The sequence below is a fragment of the Lepisma saccharinum genome, chromosome 5 (assembly GCF_977018435.1).
Source record: "Lepisma saccharinum chromosome 5, izLepSacc3.1, whole genome shotgun sequence".
In the NCBI taxonomy this organism is placed as follows: domain Eukaryota; kingdom Metazoa; phylum Arthropoda; class Insecta; order Zygentoma; family Lepismatidae; genus Lepisma; species Lepisma saccharinum.
The window spans coordinates 18,815,541-18,832,817 of record NC_139233.1 but is presented as its reverse complement, the minus strand read 5'-3'; the positions used below and the strand labels follow the sequence as shown (position 1 = coordinate 18,832,817).

At 37.2% G+C, this 17,277-nt stretch overlaps 2 protein-coding genes across 3 annotated transcripts in view; both read left to right on the top strand.

The window, feature by feature from the left end:
- The window catches only part of LanA (laminin subunit alpha), a 137,518-nt gene that overhangs the window by 61,378 nt on the left and 58,863 nt on the right, over window positions 1-17,277 (top strand). For both annotated transcript variants that reach the window (XM_083122227.1, XM_083122228.1), the window contains 8 exons: window positions 5,007-5,137; window positions 5,698-5,850; window positions 6,596-6,776; window positions 8,273-8,430; window positions 8,861-9,017; window positions 11,458-11,694; window positions 12,478-12,640; window positions 14,212-14,332. In XM_083122227.1, coding sequence (XP_082978353.1) covers window positions 5,007-5,137; window positions 5,698-5,850; window positions 6,596-6,776; window positions 8,273-8,430; window positions 8,861-9,017; window positions 11,458-11,694; window positions 12,478-12,640; window positions 14,212-14,332 — 1,301 coding nt within the window. The remainder of the gene's footprint in view (window positions 1-5,006; window positions 5,138-5,697; window positions 5,851-6,595; window positions 6,777-8,272; window positions 8,431-8,860; window positions 9,018-11,457; window positions 11,695-12,477; window positions 12,641-14,211; window positions 14,333-17,277) is intronic.
- On the top strand, window positions 16,140-16,884 carry LOC145988249 (uncharacterized). Its single transcript, XM_083123114.1, has one exon. The coding sequence runs from the start codon at window positions 16,182-16,184 to the stop codon at window positions 16,545-16,547; it is 366 nt and encodes a 121-aa protein (XP_082979240.1). The 5' UTR covers window positions 16,140-16,181; the 3' UTR covers window positions 16,548-16,884.

Genomic DNA, 17,277 nt, shown 5'->3' with positions numbered 1-17,277 from the left:
TTAACTCATTACATTGGAAATGTAATATGCACCCTTTAACTTATTTACTATTATTAAATATTACCATTTTAGCATCTGTATATTTTGGAATATTTTTTTTTTATATAAAAAAGGGTGTTTCATAAGCAATTGCGCAAACTGACTCAGGTGAAAGTACACGATATAGAAGCAAAAAAGTCTAGGTAAACATGGGTCTGCAAACGAGCAGTTTTTAAGATAATCGTGAATGTGTGATTACAAGCTGCCACTGACTTCATTGTTTGTAAACGTCATCCTAGTTGGAAAAATGGTAATAATGTGTGTGAATGTGTGGTTACAAGCCGTGATTGATTGCATTTTGTAAACACCGAGTGCTTTATTCCTTGCATGGTCCGAGGTTTGCTCTTTGTTTACAAAATAGAACATATCCGAGAGGTGGTGCTGTAATGAAACAGAACATTTCCAAGAGGTGGCGTTGCAATCAAGCAGAACATTTCCGAGAGGTGACGTTGTATGGATGCAATCAGTACACAGTCTAATCGTACTGTGGGAGTCACGTCAGTTGTGCTGGACTGCGTAGTGAAAATGGAACTTTACAGCAACGTATGCGGATATGCATTTTGTGTATGGTTGGCTAATTCTCGGGAGACTGCACCCTGCTCGAAGAGACCCCAAGAGTCACACATTTACTAGGGTATATCAACGCCTCAAAGAACATGGGAGCTTCGAACATGGTAGGAGAGCAGGTAGACCTGCACGCATTACGCCTGAAGTTGAGAATATGGTGTTGTAAGCAGTAGAACACTCCAGGAACCTCGATGAGGAGAATTGCTGCACAAGTGCCAGTTAGCTGCAGTAGTGTGTGGAGAATTTTACATCACAATTCACTCTGCCAATTCCACCTCCAACGAGTTCAGTGTCTCAGTGATACGGATTGTGTTCCTAGAGTGACGTTTTGTCAGTGGATGCAACAAGAAGTTGTACTCAACCCTTGTTTTGCAAGTAACATTTTATTTACAGACGAAGTGGGGTTCACACACGATGGTATTTTTAATTTTCATAACGTTTCTCATTGAATGTGTGGTTAAGGATACTAGGTGATCGTCTCATTGGACCACACATTCTTCCAAGAAGACTCAATGGACCAAGGTACCTTTGGTTTTTGCGGCATGATCTTCAAGGATTGCTTGAGGATGTTCCCCTTGATCCACATCAGAGTATGTGGTACATGCATGATGGAGCACCGGCAAATTTTGCTGCTGTTGTGAGACTACATCTAACACGCAGATATCATCAAAGATGAATAGGTCGAGGTGGGCTTGTACCATCAAGGTCACCGGATCTAAATCCTTTGGATTTTTGTGTCTGGGGTCACCTCAAAAGTGTAGTGTAAAACACTCCCGTTGACACGGTTGAAGAACTGGAACAGAGAATTGTACATGCTTGTGACCATGGGCGTATATATAGTTCACGTAAGAGGGGGGTTCAACTTTTGGTATGATTCGGGTTGCTATATTTCATAATTGAAAATCCTGGACACTTCTGATCAGATGCTTGTTGGGGAGTGTGTGTGTGTGGGGGGGGGGGGGTGCTGGACCCGACAAAGTTGTGTGTATGTACAGTAGGCCGCGGTGGCTCAGTCGATAACGCGTCTGACTACCATGGTCAAGGTCCCGGGTTCGATCCCTGGCCGGTTCAAATCCGGGAACTTTTCTAACGGTGGAAGCAGCTCTGGCGCCTACCCAGCGTCGAATAACATGGGTACCTGGGGGAAACCTTGGGGGGTAAAGGTGGTCAGGGGCGTGATGCTGATCACATCACCCCCACTCACGACCGGATCAAGAAAGTGTGGACTGTTACCCCCACACCCCCTATACGCCTTCATGGCATGGTGCTATGCACAGGGGAACACTTTACCTTTTTTTTTTACCTTTTTATGTACAGTAGGATCCATGAGTATTATCGTGCAAATTGTCCATCACTATGTTCGTCCACTTTATTTGACCCAATATGAGCTTCAGGAATTAAGAGAAAACTCAAAACAAGTTGTTGACAACTTCTGCACCAGCATGCATAAACATCCATTACTTAAAAACACGTAGGATGGAAGAAAAAAATATGAAAATCGTCATGGACAGTTTACATGGTAATACTCATGGATCCAACTGTACATTTCCATTATCATATTCTTTCAAAATTTTTAATCTTGCAATTCGTTTTGGGTGCCATAATGAACTAACCTGCTATCTCACAATGTCGAAACTTTATTTGAGAACTGCGGACTGAACAATGCGGACACCCAAGCACTGACTGTTTACAGTTAACAGCTTACTATGCAAGGAAGAGATTTGCAACTGAATTTCAGTAGTGCTAGCAGACGGCGGCGCTATCGTGGTCAAATACAAAGGCTGTCGCAGAGAAGGTGAGACAGATTTCTTCCTGGCTTGGCAACACTGCCTATGGTTTCGGCACTAGTCGCGTCGTGTAGGATGACTCATTCTGTTTCCGTAGCAAGTTGTCACATGTTGCGAAACCACGTTAGTGAGCAGTTGTGTTGATTTACGTGGAATGTGTTTCGTTTACCCCTCCAGGTTTTCGTGTATAACATTACTTTTCACGATGAGTATTCAAGATGAACAGTGACATGCCATAAAATTTTGTTGTCGTTTAGGGAAAAGTGCTGCGGAAACATATGCAATCAAGACAGACTGAGCAGAGCCACAGTATTACCAAGAAGTCATTGAGCAAAAAAGAGGCCGCATTTGAAGAACTCCTTCATATTGCACCACGATAACGCACGCCCGCATACCGCGCGAGCTTTTCAGGATTACGTGACGAAGAGAGAAATATAAATTTTCCAGCATACAGCCCGGACCTTGCACCCTGCGCCTTTTGGCTATTTCCACTTTTAAAGGCCGCTTTACGTGGTCGTCATTTCCTGACGAACAAAGAAGTGATCACCGCAGCGCAAGTTTTCTTCAGTTCGCTACCTGACTACGAATTTTCAAAGACATTCACAAAGTGCCAGAAGCGTATGGATGCTTGCTTAGCTGTCAATGGTGCCTATTTTGAAAAATATATGGCTGATTCTGAATAAAAAATTTTTGGTTTGTAATTTTTTTGTTTCATTTTAATGATTCTTGGATGGGTCCATGTTCATGCTTGTCTTTTAACTGCTACGCAGTCACGACGTTTTGACCTATTGCGCTCATTTGGGTCTCAATTGGCAGCTAATGATCCAAATTTTCACCCTAGTACATTTGCTAGCCAATGGAGGTCGCTATTTTCCTATACAGGAATTAGTCTCACCTTCTCTGAGTCAGCCTTTGTATCTTTGCAGCATCTTCTTGTAACTCGATAACTCTTGTATCATTGAGGGAGCGGTATATTGTAATATTACGCATTTAAATATAAATAAATTTGAGGAAAGTATAGTCTTAATTAATCATTTCATCTTTCCCACCCGATTCCAGGACATTTGTGTATCCCGAAGAAACTATTCGGGACACCAGAACAAATTATATCATTCTGGGATTGTCCCGGAAAATCCGGGACGTATAGCAGTCCTAATAATGAACAGGCTATCAAAATCCAATCTATCAACCAGGTCATCCAACATTTTGACACACTGTTCCAATGAATGAGGGATAGCCATTTCGTATTTTAATAAGTTGTTGCAATTTTGCAATGTGTTGAATGAGAAACATGAGTTCAATTCTACTACAAAATGTTCCAAAAATGGACAACGAAGGTTTACCTTGTAATAATCAATTGTGCTCTCAGCTGGTGCATTATTCCTTCAGATTTGATGGCTGGGTGTTCTAGGTCTCTCTATTTCTTCATCATAGTCTCTAAGTAGTTTCTCTGCTTTGGAATAAATTTTCATTAAAGTTCTCAGAACCCTCTCTTAGTTTTTTTTTAAATATCTCGATTAGAAAACAGACATGTTCACAGTACTTGAACAGTTCACCTTCTGAGGTGCTCAACATAATCTTGCACTGCATAATAACAATTTGGTTAGAACAAGTGGGGATATTTCAAAGTTCCCACAGGTTACACAGTGAAAAAACTGAAGAGCTTGCTGAAATATTTCTCTTCTGCTAGTAAATTGTAATGTCTCGACTACAAATTTGTGAATACAATTCCACAAGTCACGCTACTTAGTGTTGATACTTTTCTGTCCATCTTGTGTCAATAACTTGAGAATGTTACGGTGTTTCCCTGATTTTCTTGCACTGCCTATTTAAAAACAAAATTCCTTTAAGACGACTCGAGAGGAAAAAATGTAACTGATTTGACAGTCCCAATGTAGTTTCTTATCACAGAAATTCCGAAACTATCAGGAAATTGCAGACATTTGGTCTGCAGTCCCATCTGGTGTGTGGAATTACACAATTTCCTTCCCATCCGTATCCCATCCTATACGTCTCTAATTTAGGAGAATAAAATAAGTGCGAAGAAATTATTATGAACAAGCTGGTACAGAACAGGTAATCTGGTAATTTTACTGGACCTAAAGTGGGGGGGTTGGACCTATTGAACCCCCCCCCCCCCTTAAATAAGCCCATGCTTGTGACCAATTCCGAAATGATCTGGGGGTGTTAGAAAGAATTCGAAACTCAATGCGGAATCGCATACAGTGTTGGATCCAGATGGAAGGATGACACTTTGAACACCACCTTTAACAGGTACGAGTGTACAGTAATTGTAATGTATAACATTACTAAAGTAGTGCTGTATTCCTTGTTAAAGTAAGTAGAATGTTCAATAAAAGCAATGAGATCTGATTTTTCATACTGTATTATTAGCATTTTACCAACTAGGACGACGTTTACAAACAATGAAGTCAGTGGCAGCTTGTAATCACACATTCGCGATTATCTCGAAAATGGCTTGTTTGCAGACCCATGTTTACTGAGACTTTTTTGCTTCTATTATCATGTACTTTCACCTGTGTCAGTTTGCGCTATTACTTTTGAGACACCCTGTATATTTGCTGCCATGACTTAACATTCTTTTTTTTTCAGGTCGAGATAGGGGAAAAGTTACATTATACAGTTGCCCCTACACAACTTTATGTCGTCAAGCTGTAACAGATAAGCATGGAAGAGTTGCGGTTTTCAAATTTGACACAAATTTCATTAGTTTAATTTTAAAGGTAATTTTTTTTGTTTACTTGGCTATTTCCTTTGTATTAGAAAGGCTAACATGACAATTTTTTCATCTAATTTTAATATTCAAATTAGGCATGAAACTATATGAAGATATAATATTTTGAGCAATTTAGCACATTAGTAGCAGCTGATACTTTGCCACAGTCCAAAGAGTCTCGCAGAGTCCACAAACATTGCATGACACTTTTGTAGAATCTAGGAAATTATGGAAAATGCATAATTTTTATTATTTTTACAGCATTTTACAACAATAGATTTTATGATTAAACTATTAGCTTATGTGCAATTATTAATATTTTAAAGCAATACTCTGGCAGATTGCTATGATATAGTTCCAATGGAAAATGTATATATTAAAATTAATAAATATTCTGTACTTCTCTGAATTGGAACAATTTTAAATTAGTTAGTGTAAATTCGTAAGAGTAACAGCAGTGGTATCAATATCAGCTCAACTCCATAGAAAATAAAAATGGGTCTTGAAGTTAAAGCAACACCCTTAAATGCATTTATATACAGCTGTAGATTGTTTTTGTATTTCTAGGGAGATGAAACATCAAATGTTGCCATAGAATCCGTGGTTGCCATTCCGCATGATAAGTGGTCTCTCGATTACATTCAGCTGAAGTCCTCCTGCGTTCGAAGAGATGGGAAATGTGTTCAACCTAGTTTTCCTACAATTCCAGATTCTAAGAAGGTAAGAAGAACTTCAGTTGTTTTTCTTTCTAGCATTAAAGGATGAAGTTCCACTGAATACTAACAAAAACCGACATGGGACAATTTTTTTTCCTGATAATGGTTATCAACTGATTCTAAATTACATTATTTACGTCTGTTCACAAAAAATTATAATAAGGTTATATACAAGTTTTGAATTAAACTTTTACCTTTTAATATTAGGTCAGTATACCACTTAGGTACAGATCTCATTTTTTGTTCTTAATTAATCACAATTTCAGCTTTGTAGCACAATTTTGTTTTCATAAACAACAACAAAAAATAGTTTATTACATGAGTGTTCTAACATTTTCTTACCAATGCATATTAATGTATTATTTCATCAAAAAATGTACCTGTAACATTAGAAAGTCAATATATCTGTAGACACTGGAATTTGTTACAATTTATTCATGTTGTGGATTTATGCATATTCATCTTACACATGTATGTTACTTTTGTTAGGTATGTACTTTTATGAAATTTTTACCAATGCTGTGGTAGCTTATTGATATCCTTGTATTCTCCCCGATTAAAACTGTTTGAAACAGTGGATGTATTGAGTTAAAAGAAACAAGGATACGTCTGAGCAATAAAGTAAGTAATAAGTAGACAATAATAATAGTTATTCTTAAATTTTATATTGTTTATCCAATAATAGTAACATTTATCATAGTTGGTGCACTATCAGTTATGCAGAATGTAATTTCTCCATTACTTTTCAGGTTGAATTTGAGCACGGCAATGAAGAGCAGGTGGCAGGTTTGCTTCCTAATGATATAAATGATAATGCAACTGGCCTGATATATTTGGACCATAGAGATGCTGTGGTAGATGTTACCGGAAAAGTGTCTCAACCAGGATTATATGTATTTGTAATTCATTACTACCAACCTGATTATCCAGGTTAGTTACATAAACAAATCTTGTACTATTTGTGAGCTGAGTGGATGCCTTTACTGAGGTATCACATCAAGAGATATTGGTTTAACTTTAATCCTTCGTACTGGTCAAATCTGTCAGGGATTCTGTGTGTTATGTTGAATATGATTGACAACGGAGATGACATAGTTAAATACTAAGCCCCACAACAGTTTAAGTTTGCAGCAACTTTTCGCATATATAGACCCAAACGTGCACACAGGATGTAGTTGAGGTGCAATACTGCCAATTTTCTCACAGTCTGGGATATGAGCAGCTTGGCGGTTGAGACAAGACTGGCTCGGGAGATGCTGAGTGCCGTTCTCGAGTGGATTAATACATAAAACCTGCTGCAAACTTAATCTGTCGCGGGGCTTACATCAGGGACTGGCAAAATGGTGGAGCATGTTAAGCAGTCGACTTTTGGTTTCACCGGTGACATTCCCAAGTTCGAGTCCCAGCCTGGGCATGCGTGCTCTTTGTGAGTGTCCTCCATCACTATTCCTCATTGTCGTGATGAGCCAAGAATGTCAGAAATGTGACATAAAATAACAAAAATACAAATACAAAATATGAGAGATCAGGGATTGTGAAAGTATCGATTGTGACCTGCCAGTAGTTTCAGTGGCTTATGAATGGTTCGTTATTCTACACTGCAGGTCCTGGCAGTGATCTTGCAGGAAATAAACTTGAGTCTTGCACACCCCTTTGTTAGGTGGTGGAACCACCTCATGTGCATCCCAGTCAGTATTTCAAGAATCTGTAATAAAAAGAATCATTCTCATGAGCAACTAAACCTTAACATTGACAATACCAGTTCTCAATATATCAAAAACTGGTAAATGTGAAGAACTAAAGTTTTGTAGTTACTGATCTTGCAAATACAAATTCAACATGCCACAAATTATTTTGATCACCCCATCTATCTCTCTGTTGGAAATAAATTTTTTATTACATCTTAAAGTTTTTATAAATCAAGAAATTATCATGAAAATTTTAATTCACCCTTGGTTGCTCACCATGGCTCAGAGTGTTTGGTGGTTTTTGCACTAGATAAACAGATGTTACTGTTGGTTCTTTTATCAAAACACTTATTGAATCCACAATTGAATGATTGATGGACTGTAAAAACAGACTGACATATTTGTAAAATTTTATGCAAGTTACGTAAGTTTGTGAAACACTGGAAATCATTTGGCAGTGTTTCAATTTTGGATGCTGCATATTTAAAGATTATATACAATAATTATCAATTACAGCACATACTATCAGAGTACAAGTAAAATATACATAGAGTTGGAAGATGAGGGAGTATATAGTTTTCTTGTACCTAATTCTGCATTCAAGATCTGAGTATTGAAGGAACTTTCATCTTTCAAGAAACAAGGTGCATACACTTTATTTCTTTGTCATTTATTTTTCTTTTTTATATCTTTTACTCCTACGAGATATATTTTCCAGTCATGTTTGTTTCCTTCTAGCTTTTGACATGGCGGCAATGATTCAGAATGGGGCATTTTATGAAGCAAAACTTCCAGTCAATCATTGCCCATCAACTTCAGGATGCCGATCAGTTGTTCAACAAGCAGATGGAAACACAAACTTCCAAGTCATAGAGAACTTCTTTCTTACTTTGAAGGTAAATCAATCTTTATACAAGAAAATACAAAGTCCATTTTACATTCCTGCATAATACACATTGTATTTTAGGTAGGTGCCAATTCCACAGAATGTTAGCATTATTCTCAGGTTTTAAACATTTTAAGTTTTATAGCTTCAGGGCCTTGAAAAACTTAATGATCAAGGTTCCACTGTGTTTTGAATTTGTCCTAAAATGATCAGGAGAATCAGTGGATAAAATGTATTTACTGTTGTTTAGGTATTTGTAATACTAAATAATTTTCTGACACCACAAAACTATTACAGGTATGTAGGTAATGGCTAATGCTCCCCAATACTTCTATAATTTTTTTCCCATGATCTTGTTGAGTGGCAATGTTTTTGTCTGAGAACATTTTGATGCTTTGAAAATGATTTCTTCTAATTCCCTTTCTTCTTATTGTTGATAGGAACCAAACCATAAGAGTGTGTGGCTGGATTATGTGCTGGTTATTCCTGCTGACCAGTACACCACTTCTGTGCTGAATGAGGAACCACTTGACCAAACATATGCATTCATCACACACTGTGGCCAGAATCATTTCTTCATATCTACAGAAGCTGAAGGTAATTCAACCATTTTCTAATGCAAAAGGATAATTTAAAGAAAAGCAAGTGACAGGTAAATTCTTGTTCAAGAACATGAAAAATTATACCTATATATATCCCCAGATTAGGTTCAATTTTAACATGAAACTGTGGAAATTGGCGAAGCGTGGGTGATTTCATTCATCAGTAATTGAGGTACATATTGATGAAGGAATTGGGAGCATGAAAATCGAAATATCCACTTTGTTAAAATATTGCTCTGAAGCTCACCGGTTGAACACTCATTCACCCCAACTTCCACCGGATGCAGAGCCGAGCAACAAGAATTTTCCACTTGGCTCTCCACAGTCAGCAAAGCAACGGCCCTCGCCAGCGGTGAGTGCACCTCCGCTGTAACTTTCCAACATCACCAAGGGATGTCTCAGGTGAACAGTTGGAGGTGCAAAGTTCACCACATCACGAAGAATTCTTGAAGTATAAAACCCCTGGAAGTGGTAAATCTAGACCACACCATCTACAACATGATCAACGTTGATTAACGAGACCACTCCGAGAGATCGTGACATCACGAGGCAGCGACCAGCAGGCAGTAAGTTGCAGTGATCTGGACTACAACAGAGAGCCAGAAGCCAAGAAGCCAGCCCGAGTTCGGAGAACTAGCACTCTAACAACAAAGCCACCGAATCTCCAGCCGCCTCTTTGTCGCCAACATCATTTAGGTCAGCGGTCTCTCCAGCTTCTCCTGCCATCTCCAGGTTGCCCGTCTCCATCTAACCGTCCCCGATGCCAGAAGCCGAGGGCCAATATCATCGAACAAGGGTTGAGTAGCGTTCAATCGACAAGGCTCCCAACATCCTTCGTCCACACCATTCAGGGTAGAGGTGGTCCAGTGAGACCTGAACTGAACCTTTTAATTTATTTAACTGAGCTACGTCCCGGCGTGGCTCGATCCCATACCGTATCCAACGTCAAGCTACAATATAGACACATGTAAGATACTGGTAGTGACAATGCTCACAGTCAGACTGTGGTTGAGTGGTCAGCATCATGTGGTTCAAAGGCAGAGATCAAAGGTTTGAACTCCGGTTAAGGCATGGATGGATCATTGTGTTTTATTCATCCATTTCATCATTCATCCTAATCATCATTATTGCCCAAAAGATAGAAAAGCAACATAAAATAAGCAACATAGAAAGAAACTAAGATAATATTCTAGGGATGGGACAGATTAATCAGTACTCTATTGGTATCAGCTGATATAGGCATATTTTTTTATCGCTAAAATTACCGATAATTTTACCGATCCAATGTATTTATAAATATCTTATAATTTAGTGCAATATTGTGCCATTTTGTTTGCACTTTTTCAAAAAGCAAATGTCTAAATATACAGCTTCTTTTGCATTGCTTGGTTCATCTGGTAGCATACATGGATCAAGGTCAATGAACCATTTGGAATCTATATTGGATCGAGAGAATATCTGTTATCTATGTCGGTAAATTTTGTATCGGTACTGTATCAGTATCAGCCAAAATTTCATATCAGTCCATCCCTATAATATTCATTGTGTCAATTGTTGTGAGATTAAACATTATATTATCATCATGTGATGAGTGGATCGACATGTCAACCAAAAAGATGGATTAGATTTCATTTTGGTTTTATACAATCATGATGTATGGATGGAATTGAAAATTGTGGGTGCACTATTTTGCACCTGCCACATTATACTGGGCCCAGCCCCTTACCGTAAGTAAAATAAATCTGTGTCTGAGGAATAATATTCTTACCTGTGTTAAAATTTGAGGCTGTAAAGGGGCACTCAGCACATATCAGGACAACACAACCCCACATAGGATTATGCTGACCGTTGGGCTGCAAAAAAACAGTTACCGGGGTGTACTACATGGAAGTGAGGTTGACATTTGTGTGCTTATACAATTATGATTAAAATTTATTTAATTGTACATTTGATATAATAAAAGCATCTGTAGTTTCTTGTAATAGCATTTTTGATTTTATGAAGTCGTAACTTGCATAATTGGTGATACAGATTACGATGTTTTACCCATCTTCTACCACGGCTAGCACCCATGCATACATCTCCATACATACGCTGAAGTCTATTCTGAATTTCAACAGCAGGAATTCCCTCTTTAACAAGGAATTCAATCACAGCACATTGTCGAAATGAAACATCACTGTCAGCCATTTTGAAACAACTGTCAACGATCGAAGCTAATGATGTCACGCTACTTCGACACGTTCAGTAAAGTCTTTGTTTTGCACTGATTTACTTCGTTTGCTTGTATTGAAGGATTCTGATTTTTGAAAAACTGTTGCTCATTACTTTCAGTATGCCCCTCGTATATTGTCCAGGTGGAATGGTTATCTTTTCTGTTGCCAACCAAAGCTTATTGTTGTAGAAATGATGTGAAAATACTTAATTTTTTCCAGGTTTCTGCCGAGAGGGTGTCTTCTCATTAACAGCTGACTATAACAGCGGAGCTCTTCCATGTAATTGCGATATTGATGGTTCACTTAGTTTCGAATGTGAACAGTTTGGTGGGCAGTGCCAGTGCAGGCCTAATGTGATAGGACGAAGGTGTGAGCTATGTAAGACTGGATATTTTGGGTATCCAGACTGTAAGCCATGCAACTGCCCTTCTACAGCAATTTGTGATACCGAAACTGGTAAGTTCTCTCCAATTGGGTGAGTTACTATGATGATTGTTTAATAGCTCCTTGCAAAAAAATATTCAATTGTATTATACAATGTTAAAAATAGAAAAAGAGCAGAATTGGTGGCAGTAATTAGCAGTATGCTAGATAAATATTGTTGGTTTGTAGATACCCTGTACAGATAAATATGTCATGCAATCGCAAACCATTTTCTTTGCTGTGGACTGAATAGAGGTCAAACAACACAGTTGAAATTTTTAAAAAATATTTTTTTTCAAGAAATCTAACTGTTTTTATATTATTTGCAGTTTTTTCCAAAAATTATAAAAATATACATAATACTTTCTCAAAGAAAGTTACATAGCCTGTTGTTACACCCAATAACCTACTTGAGGATAGTTGGCAACACTACTTTTTGCTAGTGATTAATATATGTTAATTATTGTTTTATGATAAACTTGGCCAAATTTTCAACTAAGCACAATTGTAGGTATGTAGCAGTGTTGCATTTTCGAAATTTACTACGTATTCAGTTTTGTTTACTATGGAGCTGCAGTGGCTCCCTGAAAAGGGACTTCTTGGGTATATGGCCCTTTTTTATTTTTCTAGTTGTGCCTGTGTCAAAATGGAATGACAGCTTTGTACCTCCTGTGAAAGCCCTGGCCATTCCATTATTGTATTAAACCTAACATGAAAGATCACCTAAAATTTTACATTTGTCAATTCTTGTATTTCCAATTGAATAATTTGAACATGGTGCTACCATCTGATTATATATGTATATATCTGTTCCAGGTGCTTGCATTTGCCCTCCACGGGTGACTGGAGAAAGGTGTGATGAGTGTGAACCATACACTTATGGATTTGATCCTATAATTGGTTGTGAAGACTGTAGTTGTAATCCACTGGGTGTTGAAAGAGGAGACCTTCAGTGTGACCTTTTGACAGGACATTGCAAGTAAGCTGTATTAAATTTACTTTAATTTGAGCACGGTGAATACAGGGTGGCCTACATAAAATTGGTACGTCTCTCTGTAAAAATATTAATGGGTGTGTGATGGAGAGGATCTAATTACAGTAAGATGTGGAAATGGCCTTGTGTAATCAAGTCTGTATAGTGTAGACAGTGTTGAGACTATCTGGCAAAATGAGGTCACTCACCTTGCTCCTGTTGGTCTGTCTGAAGGGTTGGATCAGTCACGACATCAGTGCTGGCATGGTTGTGCCATCTGTAATTGTAATTGTGTTTACAGTAGGAATAGTAGTAATAGTCGTGAAATTATTGTGTACTGGGTCTCCTCAAGAATTTTGTGATACTCAAAACTTTAGGGAATGGGCACAGCAATGTCTGGATGTCAGTGGAGAGCACTTCTAGCACTTGTTGTAACAGGTAGGCCTTGTCATTATATCATTGACTATATGACTGTACAGTATCTAATAGACATAGTAAGAAATGTGATGTTGCCAGCTTAATTGTGTAATGTAAATATAATGAAGAACTTCACTTTTGCTCTTGTAATACAGAAATGAATACAAGTAATGTTTTAACTGCCTCTGACATTTACTTGTGCAGTTTTTAATGTCAGTAATGTTTTTACTTAATTTGCAAGCTGTATAAGGAACTATCTATAAATATGTAGAGTAAAATGTTATTTCCAATTAATTTTTATTATAAAATTATTATTAGATGAAGCATAACTACATCACATTCCTCATTTTGCTAAATAGTTCGCTAAACACTTAGTGGAAATTTTATGTGGTGTAAGATATGCCGTATCTAAAATAAAGGCCCTGTTATTAGAGTAACTGCACTAATTTGAAAGGACAAAAGCCAAAATAGAGAAAGAAAACTGTAGTATCAAATTTCTAAGTACATGACGGAGCAGCAAACTTTTATCCAAATTTCTAAATGGAAGAGTAAGTTGGATCTAAAGTGGAAGACATCAAATGTAATACTATTTAGTGAAATTTTATTTTTAGTAGGGCCAATATGAAATTTTAATCAATACCGATATATAATTTATTGGTACTAATAACTGATATTCTACTGATCCAATATAAAATTCCAAATGAGCTTTGAAGATCCTGAGTGGATCATTGACCTCCTTAATAAATGTGTTTTTCCAGGTGGCTGCAATGCAAAAGAAGTTGTATATTTAGACATTTACTTATTTAAAAAGTAGGACATGGAGATTACCTATAAAAATTATAACAAAATGACAGAATTTTCCACTGAACTGTAAGATATTTATAGATATATTGGATGGGTAAAATAATCGGTAATTTTACTGATAAACTGATACACAGATATGCCTTATTGGCCGATACTGATTAAATTGTCCCATCCCTAATTTTTAGCCTTGAATTTTTGGAAAATTCACCTGGAAAACCCATAATTATATTCAAATTGATTTGAAATATGCAAATTAAATGTGTAATGCAGAGATATGCAAAATCAGGTTTCACTGCATATGTATTACTATTATCATCATATTGCATGATAATTTGATATGTTTATTCTTTTAACAGGTGCAGACAAAATGTAGTTGGAAGATCATGTGACAGATGTACGGATGGTTACTGGGCATTCCCGCATTGTGAGTTGTGTAATTGTGACCTACGAGGGACCACATTTGAAATTTGTAATCAGGTATGCATATTAATTAATTATAGTCATTGCTTGTAACCTTGAACCAAAGTGTTTACTTTGCTGAAAAATATAGAAATTGATTTCAGATAACTTAAGTGCTACTCCACGTCCACATGTTTGTGTTTGTAAGGGAAATTGGGGAGGGATTACCGAAATAGGAATTGTTAGGGAGTAAACAAAGAAATAAATTTACCAATGTCAATGTACTCTTTGGTAATTTTTTTGGCTGTTCCTGAGGCTAATATTTAACCAATTCTGGTATATGTAATTATTTAATTCACAGGGTTCCCACACCCGGAAAAACCTAGAATTCTCAGGGAATTTGAAGGAAAGTAAAAACTCAGGGAAATCTCAGGGAAAATCATCTAATTGTCCCAATGACACATCTGAAGGACTAAAATATGCTTGTTCTTGTACCAACAATTCCATCTTCACTAACTTGCTTTATATGAACTATTTTGAAGATGTAGGCTTTAGATATGTGTTTAGTTTGCATCACAGATTAATTGATATTATAACAGGGTGTGTACCAGTCAAGAAAATGTCAAGAAATCAACAGATAGGTCAAGAAAGTCAAGAAAAAGTCAAGAAATTATGCTTTAGGTCAAGAACTTTTGCTATTTTTTACAGTATAGTGAACTTACATTGTTATATACCTGCACAGTGATTTGATATAATTGAATATTTTGAAATTAAGAAACAGAGCCAGAAATGAACCAAGAATAAAGATGGACTTCCCTATCTTACAGGCTGTTAAGCAGCCACATGGTTTTCATAACCGCTCCATTCCATTATGAAAGCTAAAGACAAAATGTTCTATCACTTCTGTAGGTCAATTAGCAATGACTTTGAACACCACATGATGAGCCACCTCCCAAAGTTTGTGACGGTGCTTGAAATTTATTTTGTTATTTTTTGTGCTGTAAAAAAGTGTAAAAATTCCCCAAGAAAGCCTTACTCCTTAATTAAGTGCATAAAGATATCATTTTATTCTTTAATTTGTTTTGTTATTGGCTAATACTGATAAAATACTACACAAATATACTAATAGGCCTACTGATTGGATATAAAATTGCAAGTGCTCCTTGAATGTTCGATGAATTGTTCATTCACCTCCTTAATTAATGTACATAACTGGGTGATTGTGGTTGGTTTTTTCCTTTGAAATGGAACTACCTGTTTAGACATTTACTTTGGAAAACCATAAGAATAATTACATGTTCTTATTCATAAAATAAATAACAAGAATATTGCACTAAATTACAGATTGTTTATAAATATATCAGATCGGTAATATTACTGGTAAAGCAGATGCACCATAGGCCATTGTAAAATATATTTAGAATAGTAATGTACTGGGTATTGAGTACTCTGGAAAAAATGTGCTGATTCTGGAAAACTCGGGGAAATCTCAGGGAAAATGCAGTTAGAGTTTACGTGGGAACCCTGAGGAGTCCCCAATCTTGAAAGTCAAGCAATGTCAGGGAAATTAAAATTTGTCGGAGACCATCAGGAAGAAGACTAAAGGTAAAAGTCATGGAGGTTAGTGGTGTCTTTAAAAAGCCAGTGAAATTTAAGTGTTACTCCTGAGTTGCTAAATTGCAATTATTGTTTTAATATTTGCTGCTAATTTCCTACATGGGTTTTACATGCTAGTTATGTTATGCAAACAGTAAAGTAAAAATTATTACTGCTTCCTGGACACTAGCTATTCACATTACCATTTCCTGCTTCAGGTGTATGGAACATTGTTGTCACATTATTAGGAGCACTTCCTGACCAATGCTATTGTTGAGATTCCTGTCACTAGGATACCTGAATCAAGCATTTGATACCTGAGAAAGAAATCATGGAAGGCACAGAAAACCAAGCTGCTGAAAGTTCGAGCCCTGCTCAGGGCAAAATGGTTGCAGAGATGCCCCAGTATTCGCAACCCTTTGTCATCTTCTGTGCAGAAGTGAGAAAGGAGATGGCTGGCCAGGACATCGACCCCATAGCGGGGATCTCCAGGATGGCCGGTGAGCGCTGGAAGGCAATGACCGAGGAGCAGAAGAAGCCCTACCTCGACTTGGCCGCTGAAGTCAGGGCCGCAAAGAAAGAAGCCAGGAAAACTGCCATCCCGACCCACACGTATAATCTTCGCAGCAGAGGCCCTCCACCTACGTATGGAGTTGGCTCTGGCGACCACCAGCCTCCTAACAGTAACTCATCATAAACAGATTCCAGGTCTCGATAGTTAAAACATCCAAAAGTGTGAAAGAATCTTGTGGACTTGAAAAATACAACAGAAAATGTTTTCAATGGTGAAAATGACTTTGTACTTAACTAGCAATTAACACAAATGTTCAGGTAAAAAAAATGACAGTCGTTCACTTCTTATGAACTCCTTTATGTTTGGACTTGAAGAATATGTGCATGTGAACTTGAGAAGACTTCTTGGAAATCCATGAAATATTTTTGATCAATTAATGCTATGATAAAGATATTGTATTTGGATTGTTGAAAAAATCATCTTGTAAATGACCAAAGCTAAAAATTTTGTTGACCAAATAAATGCAGTAGTTTTCATCAGTGTAATAATATTCTTTGTCGTTTGAAGTTGTTAAATGCCTCCAGTAGGAAGGAAAATAATTTTATGATTTTTCTTTGGAGTTCTGCTCCCACAAAAGAAAGTTTTGAGAGGATGTGTAGATACATCTGTCGGAGGTATATGGTTTTACATGCACAGGAGATGTACTATATAGAAATTTTAGCAAAACATGAAGGCTCAACCAGGACTTCAACTTGGGTCTCTGATAGTGCTCTACCAAGCGAGCTACTGAGCCAACACCGATTTTACCTGTGTGGAATTTCCTCTGTCAGTGATACCACAATGGAATCTGCTACCTTTGAAACACTGAAAACAGTTTTTCTTAATTTATGCATATTGTTGCCAAACCATACAG

Bases quoted from the DNA above. Each gene is read 5' to 3' on its own strand.
- LOC145988249 (XM_083123114.1), top strand. From the start codon at position 16,182: ATGGAAGGCACAGAAAACCAAGCTGCTGAAAGTTCGAGCCCTGCTCAG.